We start from the raw sequence: 9,900 nt of genomic DNA on the forward strand, positions 1-9,900 counted from the left end.
TTCAGTACTATACAATGCCACCTTGAAGTTACCCCTCTCTCTCTCTCTCTCTTATACACGCCTAGATGGTCAAAAGTAAAAGATACCTTCTTCAACAAGAAAGATGAAGAAGCAAAATAAGATAATAACTCTTTTGTAGACTTCCTTACAAACATGTCAAATATTCAAAGCGAACTTTATGAGATAACTTCAACACCAAATTTTGTTTCTTTCTCTCCCTCCCCCTTCTTTGGTCTCGTGCAGTCTTCTATTCTAGAAGAAAGTGACACATCATAATCTACAGTTTAGTTGCTTGTTAATTTATCAAAAACAAAAAAGAAAATAAAAAATCAAGCGTCCATTAGCCAATAATAATAATAATAAGCATGGCCAAAGTTTTCTTTCACCTAGGCCGGGTGGAAAAAGAATCTCTTCATTCACGTGTTCTAACACTAAGATGAGACTCCTAGGCTAGTAACACATCATGTTATATCTTATCAGTAACTCTCGTCCCTTATTGTTAATGAATCAAGTACCCTTTTTGAGTATCCCCATCAGATTCTATCTTCACCGTGGGTAATGAAAGCTTTAGTCCAATAGTTTTCCATAATATCAAACATTACTTGTTAATGATTTGGGCAATCATTTTGAGTGCCCTAATCCAGAAGGTTGTAAATTAATTCAAGTTTGGTTAATTGATTCAGTTCAAAGTGTTAAGATTAGAAACCAAAACTGAACCATTTATGAAACGGTTCCAATACTCCAAATTGAAATCAATTAGTATACGGTTTCGGCTAAACAGCTTTTAAATGATTTTTATTGGTTTCTATTTTTTTCATTGATTTAAGTTAACAAATTTGAGCCCAATTGGGAATTAACCTATTTTCGAAGCCTAATAAAGAAATCTGATGTTTCTAGACTCAAATTGTGACTTAAGAAATAAATACAATTTAAAATAAAAGAAAAGGAAACATGCAGTGCCCTTCTACAGATTCCTTTATACCATTTTACATAATAAATAATAGGGCATACATTGACACACACACACACACTCTCGGATCCGGCTCCCCTCCAGTGCACTTGTGAAGCTAGGGAGCTCCAATGCACACGCCAACACACATCCCGATGTGCTGGCATGTGGATCAAGGACTCCCCAACCACACGATGTGCACTGCACACCGTGCCGCACGGGAGAGGAGCCCAATCCCACTCTCTCCCCTATTCTGACCATGTGAGACCCATGTGGGTCCCATGTGTTCCTCACATGGATGATACCATTTTTGGACCCTCATTAGTGTAGCATGCAGATCTCTCCTTACACTGTCCTTGGAGGAAACACTCTCACTTAAAGTAATTTATATGGTTTAAATCATTTACAAAACATTAGAGAGTGTATATAGAATGTAAAGATTACCCTGTTTTTTTTATTTTTTTTTTGGGTTCAGTTACATTTTGATTTAATCAATTCAAAATCGACAGTTACACGGTTTCAATTCTCAAAATCAAAACCAAATCATTTAATAAATAGTTTATCAAATTTGATTAACACGGTTCAATTCAATTTCAATAAACGATTTTGGTTTGCAATTCACACCCGTACCTATTACTAGGGGTGCAAGTTTGTCCCTGACAACTCGAGCCCACCCTAAGCCCGAACAGGGCTTGGGTTCAGATATCCTGGCCCTGAGAGCAAGTTAGTGTTGGAAATTTCTGGCCTTGAGTCAAGGCCAGGCCAGGCCAGGCCGGGCCAGGGTTGAGGCCTAGGGCTGAGTCTGACCCGGTCCAACCCAACCATGTCTTCTTATTCATTCATTCTTCTTCTTTCCAACGGGGCCAGCTCATGCATCTCCCTTCCCCCCATGGTCAGGGCCAATCTAGGTCAGCCCAGCCCGACCTTGAGGGCGGGTCAGGGTTGGATTTTTCTGACTCTGAGTCTAGGCCAGACCTGAACCCAACTAATGGAACTCAAGGTTTAGGCTGGGGTTTTAAAAGGCCCGGCCCAACCCGACCTTGTTGCAACCCTAATTTTTACAACACAAACTAAATAAATAAAAATCACACGATCACCTAATTAAAAGCCAACGGTACAATTGTAATTTATTTTAAAATTAAGTGTATATTGCAAGTTGCAATTACATCAGTCCACACAACCCTCCAAACAAAGAAAGGTTAATTAGCCTTTTCCTTTCCCTTAGTTGTTCGTCTCACTCTCACCTAATTCGTTTTTCTTCAGTAAAATTATGAGCCCCACACACCTTAGGGCTTTGCCTGCCCCGAAATTTCCAATCCCACAGTCGATGATCCATACAAATAGAGCCTCTCGCCCACAAACTCTCCCATCTTCATGACTGGAAGTGATCCTCAGTTACCTCTTAATGAGAATGATTCACTAGACATGGTTCTCTATGAAGTCCTAAACGAAGCTATGGCTATCAGTAATACTACTCCACAGCTGACTTCCAGAGATCTCACAGTTCATAACCGTGCCGGCGTCTTAGAACCGAGCGGGCGCATTGGAAAGAAGCATTATAGAGGTGTAAGACGCCGTCCGTGGGGGAAATACGCCGCTGAAATCCGTGATTCGTCGCGACACGGTGCTCGTCTATGGCTTGGAACGTTTGATACTGCAGAAGCTGCTGCCTTGGCTTATGATAGGGCTGCGTTTAGGATGAGAGGTGCTAAGGCACTATTGAATTTCCCAGCTGAGCTTGTGGCTGAAGCTAACTCTGTAGTGCATGGAGTGAAGCCCAACTCCAACTCTATCATCCATAGAATGAATAAGGAGGTGGGGTTGAGCTCAATTGGTTGTTCTAGTGGGATCACAAAGGTGGATGACCAATCTGAATCAGAAAACTCTCCAGTTGTGGAGTTGCAGGATTTGGGGGCAGATTACTTGGAGGATTTGTTGTCTCAGATGGATTATCCTTCCTCTTCCTCTTCTTCTAGTTCATGTAATGTTGCAACATAATGAAAAATAAGAGATTAGTATTTCTCAGGGCGTTTTGTGATGTAGAGAACTTTTTTTAAAATTTTCTGGATCGGTTGGATAGGCAAAAGTCCACGTATCCGATCAGGTTGAAAGGATTAATTTGTCAGCATAACTTTCGAGAACCATAACTTTTGGCTTGGGTGCAATTACGAGAGCCATAATACCTTTTTGAAAATATGCACTAATGCCCTACAGGCTATCCAATACTATACCAAAAGTTGCAGGGTCAAATCTTCGTTTCCTATATATATTAGTTCGTTTTGTGCTTTATTTAGGTTATCTTTTTCCTTTGTAATCCGACCTTTTTATATAAGGGTTGTTTTAAACGAAACAAAGTATCTTAAAGTTTAGGCAGAAGTTTTTATGTACGGTCGAGCACATGCATGTCCTGCATTAATTATTATTAGATGGGGATTTATGCTCATTCAAATTGACCATAAAACCCCTACACCCCCTATTGAATGAATGATGCATGGAATCTCGAACTCCTTTCCCATAAGTTTATAACCTAATTGTTTTGTTTGCTCTTCTTCCTTGTTGAAATTAGGGTTTTTGTTATCTTAAGGATTCAAGAGTTGTAACTCGTGAGCGCTAGAACGAGATCTAAGCCCCGTACTTCCTACTGTATCATTTTGTCTAGTATAAGAATACGTTTTGAGAGGACTAATTACATGTATGTGTTGTTTATCTGCTCAGTCACAGAGCCCACATGCATGAAGAGAAACATACATGTAGTAGTAGTAGTACTTTTTTTAGTTTGTGGTATATATTTAGAGCACCTGATATTTTCATAATAGTTGACAGGTTTCTTTCATTCTAATTTTTTGTTGTTGTTCGAATGACTTTGATTTGTGTATCTAGAATGTATTCCAAAAATGCATAACAAACACACCAAATTTCCCACTTCCTGACCAAAGAACATGTAGAGGAGCCTTAAAATATTTTTTTTTATATATTTTTATTTTGATGTATTTTTTGGATTTTTAAAGTTATGTAAGATTACTTTTGTCAAATGTTTTGCTAATAGAAAAAGGGATTGGGTTTGGGAGTGCAACTCCTCTACCCTGATACATGGTGGGGCGAAAAGACCACCCCACCCCCATTAAAGGCAAAAACCCCATCCATATTGATGCTTCCTCACATGCTCCCACTGGCTCTTGTGCTGGTGCAGGGGCCACACTCTCAGACAGAAAATTCTTTCCTCAAAGGAAAAAATGCTTAGAAAAGAAATTAACAAAGGCAAGATGGGAAAGTCAGACAAAGCAGAGGAGAGAGAGAGGGCGGATAGAAGTGAGTGTGAGAGTATGTGAAGGGTAGGGTTTTAGTGCATGCTATTGGTATCAGTATTGGTCGTTGTTGATACTAATATGATACAAATTTGATGATCCAAATCGGTTGGAAATGTAATTGTATCAATTAGGTATTGGTATAGGTCATGGTTGATATCAATGCAAATCGGCTGAAATGGCCGATCCTATACTGGTACCTAAAACCATGGTGAGAGGAGGAGAGAGATTTGGGGCAACAAATTAAAGTATTTTATAAGGGAAAAAGATCTCTACTTGGTGGTATTTCCTACGCCTTATCATAGAACATCGTGAAATGATGCCTCTACCCCCATGGGTACCTATGCATGCTCCCCCATTGACCTAGACACTTGTGTAGAAACCATTCGACCAAGCAAAGATCTCTTGCCCATTTTATAATTAAGAAAGAAGAACTTTTGCTTTGTGAAAAAAAAAATATGCCACACAATGTAAATCTTATTTGTTGTTTCATAATAATAATTAATTATTATTATTATTATTATTAATACAAGAAAATATCTAATGGGGCATATTAGACAAGTTAATTTATTAGTAAAACTTGGGCCTACATGTGAATAGAAAAGAAAAAAGATAATGGCCCATGGCCTATTATATAGGTAACTTAAATTGACCATGGAGCAATGGTTGAATTCATGCATTTTGAAATTCAGACTAAAACCTTATTCTTAAAGTATTAGTTACCTTTTGAATTTGGACTTTGTAATCCCACGTGGAGAGACAATAGAAAGTTCACTTTTCATTTATTTTTTTTTGGTAGAAGTTCACTTTCATTGTATCAGTTGGAGAAAGAGAGATTGATCACCTTCACTGTAACAGGTTTTTTTTTTTTGGTAGAAGTAACAGTTTTTTTTTGATAACCTCCTTCATTGTAACAATTGGATTGGACTTGCTCTGTCTAATAAATGAGTTGGCTCACATATAACACAGTTTCATTTTCCCGAAAGGTACAATGGGACCAGTTTTTTCTAACATATCCGTACCATCTTGGATGATCACTTCTACCGTTCTACATGTCTACTGAGTAAGAAGAACTTCAGGTTGTATATATCTCATTATCTTATTACATATTTTCTTGTTTTATCACCCAAAAAAAAAAGAAAGAACTTCAGGTTGGTTAATTGTCACGTGCCTGAACCCCCATCGTCTTTGATAAACCACAAATCATCCCAATCTATCAGAAGATACCACGTGTCCTGGAACAGCGGGAGATCACCCGGACACCGACAGCATGAGATCCACTGGGGGGTCACCCACACTTGGGCGCCACCCACTAGGGAGTCACCCACACTTGGGCGCCACCCACTAGGGCATCACCCACACTTGGGCGTCATCCCCCTTGGGCCAATGTTGACTTGTACATCCTTCCCCCTCAGGCCTTATCCACTGAAGAGGTGGGACCTCGACAGGGTGCAAGTACGAGCTAGACTACATGACCACCACGTCGCCAACAAGATACACACCACCACGAAAGCTCCAGGCCCTCACCTACCACTTGCGTAACCTAGATGGATTCAAGCACCGGGACCCTATCTACCACGTAGAAGGATCTATCCGTCAAGAAGGACAACCCTACTGGGACACTAAGTCTCACGGGAAGACAACCAACCAGGGAGGAGCCCTGCTACTCAGGGACTCTATCCACTCTGTGGTTCACTCTTCCATCTACGAAGAAGACTCCATATCAACTAGGGACTCTCCACTCCGCCATGCACTGCTATAAAAGAAGAGGTATCTCACACCCTCAACCCATCTTGAATAATCTCTATTCATCTGTTTGCTCAGGAGATCTCACTTTGGCATCGGAGAGCCCTAGGCCGGAACCACACCGGTTCTCTCTGGTGACCCCTTGGTCCTTTTGCAGGTGACGGCACTCGCAAGACCGCTCGACGATTTCTTGATGCAACAGATTGGCGCCGTCTGTGGGAATCCACACCGGTTCGTACCATGACAAGAATCAAACCCTAGGAGGTCTTCTCCCAGGGGTGACAGATCGGGGAGAGTTGCAGGACGAGCAAGTCTTGTACACCAGCAGGGGGATCCATCCCAACATCCCAGAAGAACGGCAGACCTCCCAGTAAGGTCAGAGCGTGGGAGGACACCAACACCCCGGACAAGGGTGCCAAGCCCGGAGAGATCCATCCAGAAGTCCGTGTTCGAAGGTCGACTGGGAGGAAGTCCCATACCACCACGTAGCCGGACCTACAAGGAGGAGAGCCCCGCACCTTCGCGCCAGGGTTCGTCACGGCGCGACCACTCACCATCCCGCCAGCACTCAAGGCGGGAGGGAACTTCAAGGAGAGGACGGGAACAAGGTCGCAGTGAACATCCTACCAGGCATGAAAGATAGACACAAGATGAGGAGCTAGATCGAAGACTGCGCGACCTGGACGAGAAGCTGGAAGGGTTGAAGAAGTAGACCAAGGGCGAGACACATTCCATATCAGGTCAGCATCCGTTCTCAACGGAGATCATGTCCGCCACATTCCCCTCCAGGTTCAGGTTGCCTACCATTGAGCTCTACAGTGGTACCATCAACCTTAACGACCATATCAACTACTTCAATGGGATGAGGACCCTATACGGGGGATCGGGCGTCATCTCCTGTCGAGCATTCCCTGCATCCCTCAAGGGTACAGCTACCTCATGGTTCTCCAGGCTACGACCGAGGTCCATAGGTTCGTTCGCAGAGTTGTGTGAACAATTCGTCACCCACTTCTAGAGCAGTGTCAAACAAAAGAAGACCATCGTCAATCTACTGAACGTGGTACAGAACCCTGGGGAATCTCTCAGGGAATATGTCAGCAAGTTCACCAAAGAGTCCTTGGAAGTTCAAGACTTGGACGACCAGACCCAGCATGCTGCCTAGGCAGGGGGCATCAGGGACTTGGACCTGATCAAGGACCTGGCATGTCGCGAGACCAGGACCATGAAGGAGCTCCTGGAGCGGTGTAACAAATTTGCCAACATGCCCGAGGTGCTGCAGGCCAGGAAGAAGGTGATCGAGGCCAAGCTGCAAGACAGCAAAAGGTCAGCACCAGATGACCGTAAAGAAAGTAAGAGGTCCAGGACCCAGCGCCGCTAAGAGAAGGATGATCGCCCATCTAGGCGGACAGATCGTCAACCAGAGAAGAGTGAAAGAGCAGCCAGCCTTGAGTTCACACCACTGAACACCACCAGGTCCCAGATACTCATGCAGATCCAAGACCGTGACCTACTCCGTTGACCACGACCCATGTTAGCCAGACCAGAGAAGCGTAACCCTAACAAGTACTGTCTCTTCCACAAGGAGAATGGGCATGATACAGAGGACTGCTACCAACTCAAGAGGGAGATAGAAGGCCTTGTGAAAGCAGGGAGTTTTAATAAGTACATTAGAGGAAGGCATGATGGCCGTTCGGGTCAGGGTGATAGGGCTCGTGACCAAGACAGAGAAGAACCCAGAAGAGAAGAAAGGAGAACAGATCGGGACCGCCCAGAAGAGCGGAGAGATGTAGCAGAGCCTAGTGGCACCAAGGGAGCCCCCATCCTCACCATACTAGGAGGGCCGGGGCAGGAGTCCACCAGGAAGGCCAAAGCCCATGCCCGATTTGTGAGAAGCCAAGCAAGATAGCTAAGACCGAGACGGTGATCTCCTTCTTGGATGAAGACCTGGAAGGACTAAGCTTCCCACATGAGGATGCCCTGGTGGTACAAGTGGAGGAAGCCAACCGACCTGTACACAAGGTACTGATAGACACAGGGGCATCTGTAGACGTGCTCTCCTTGGACGCCTATCGACAGTTTGGGTTTGGAGACGATCAGCTTAAGCCGGAACCTACCTACCTCCATGGATTCTCGGGCGCGACTGCCTCCATCAGAGGCACCATAGAGTTACCAGTCACCTTTGGAGTACACCCGCAGTAAGTGATGATCATGGTGAACTTCATGGTTGTCAAGTCCGTGGTGTCATTCAACGGCCTCCTAGGGCGACCATCCCTGATAGCCCTCAGAGGAGTCGTATCACCACTCCACCTGAAGATGAAGTTTCCCACAGATAATGGGGTAGGTGAGGTCTGATGAGATCAGAAGAAAGCAAGGGAGTGCTATGCGACCTTCATAAAGAAGAACAATGGCAACACCCGAGGAATGACACTCTGCCTAGAGAACCTGGTCAGCGACCAGAGAGATGAACTGACAGAGAGGAGAGGTAGACCGGTGGACGACCTCGTCCCATGGCTACTCAGTAAGGACGACCCCTCCAAGGTTGTGCAGATAGGCTCACTATTGAGCGATGAGCAGAAGAACGACCTTGGGCACCTCCTCCAAACCAACATGGATGTCTTCGCATGGTCGACCTCTGACATGCCAGGCATACCACGCTCCATAGTAGAGCACCGATTGCACATCGATCAAACCAGGAAGCTCGTCCAGCAGAAGAGGCGTAACTTCACCCTCGACCGACAGGCAACCATCAAAGAAGAGGTAGAGAAACTGAGCCAATCGGGGTTCATCCGAAAAGAGAAGTTTCCCACCTGGCTCCCGAACGTGGTCATGGTACCTAAGCTTAATGGAAAGTGGAGGATGTGCGTCGACTACACCGACCTAAACAAAGCATGTCCGAAGGATGAGAACCCCCTGCCCAGGATCGACTTGCTGATCGATGCTACCGCCGGCAATGAGATGTTGAGCTTCATGGACGCCTACTCAGGGTAGAACCAGATCCTTATGCATGAGGACGATAAGCCCTACAAGGCATTCTGGATGGACCAGGAGAACTATTGCTACCGTGTCATGCCGTTCGGGCTAAAGAATGCAGGGGTCACTTACCAAGGATGGTCAACAAGATGTTCGAGGAACAAATTGGGTGCAACATGGAGGTGTATGTGGACGACATGCTCGTGAAAAGCGTCCAAGCCCACCAGCACCTCATCGACCTAGAGGAAGCCTTCACAGTATTGAGAAGGAACCAGATGAAGCTGAACCCCGCAAAGTGCGCCTTTGGGGTAACGTCAGAAAAATTCCTGGGGTTCATGGTCTCAGTACGAGGAATAGAAGCCAACCCGTCCAAGATCAAGGCCATCCAGGAGATGGCACCCCCTTGGACAGTCAGAGAGGTGCAAAGATTGAACGGAAGGGTCGTAGCCCTTTCGAGGTTCGTGTCATGGTCGGGCGATAAGTGCCTGCCATTCTTTAAGACATTGAAGAACCTCAGAAGTCCAAAGGACTTCACGTGGATAGAGGAGTGCCAGAAGGCATTCGAACAACTGAAGGAGTACCTGGAGAGCCCACCACTGCTAGGGCGGCCAGAACCCAATGACGACCTACAGGTCTACCTAGTCGCCACCCCGGTCGCCGTAAGCACCGTACTCCTGAAAGAGGAAGGCAAGGTCCAAAGACCTATCTACTATGTTAGCCATGTTCTGATTGACGCAGAGACCAGGTACACCAGGATCGAGAAGGTAGCCTACGCACTAGTGGTAGCAGCCAAGAAGCTACGACCATACTTCCAAGCCCATACCATCAGGGTCCTCACCGACTTACCTCTGAAGAAGGTGCTACATAAGCCAGACGTCTTTGGGCGATTGGTGGCCTGGGCAGTAGAGCTGAGTGAACACGACATCAGGT

General features: G+C 45.2%; 1 protein-coding gene across 1 annotated transcript; it reads left to right on the top strand.

Moving 5' to 3' along the window:
• The first annotated feature begins 2,323 nt into the window (after positions 1-2,323).
• LOC122640728 (pathogenesis-related genes transcriptional activator PTI5-like) lies at positions 2,324-2,964 on the top strand. Its single transcript, XM_043833972.1, has one exon. The coding sequence runs from the start codon at positions 2,324-2,326 to the stop codon at positions 2,945-2,947; it is 624 nt and encodes a 207-aa protein (XP_043689907.1). The 3' UTR covers positions 2,948-2,964.
• Positions 2,965-9,900: the final 6,936 nt, after the last annotated feature.

Source organism: Telopea speciosissima, chromosome 9, assembly GCF_018873765.1.
Source record: "Telopea speciosissima isolate NSW1024214 ecotype Mountain lineage chromosome 9, Tspe_v1, whole genome shotgun sequence".
Classification (NCBI taxonomy): domain Eukaryota; kingdom Viridiplantae; phylum Streptophyta; class Magnoliopsida; order Proteales; family Proteaceae; genus Telopea; species Telopea speciosissima.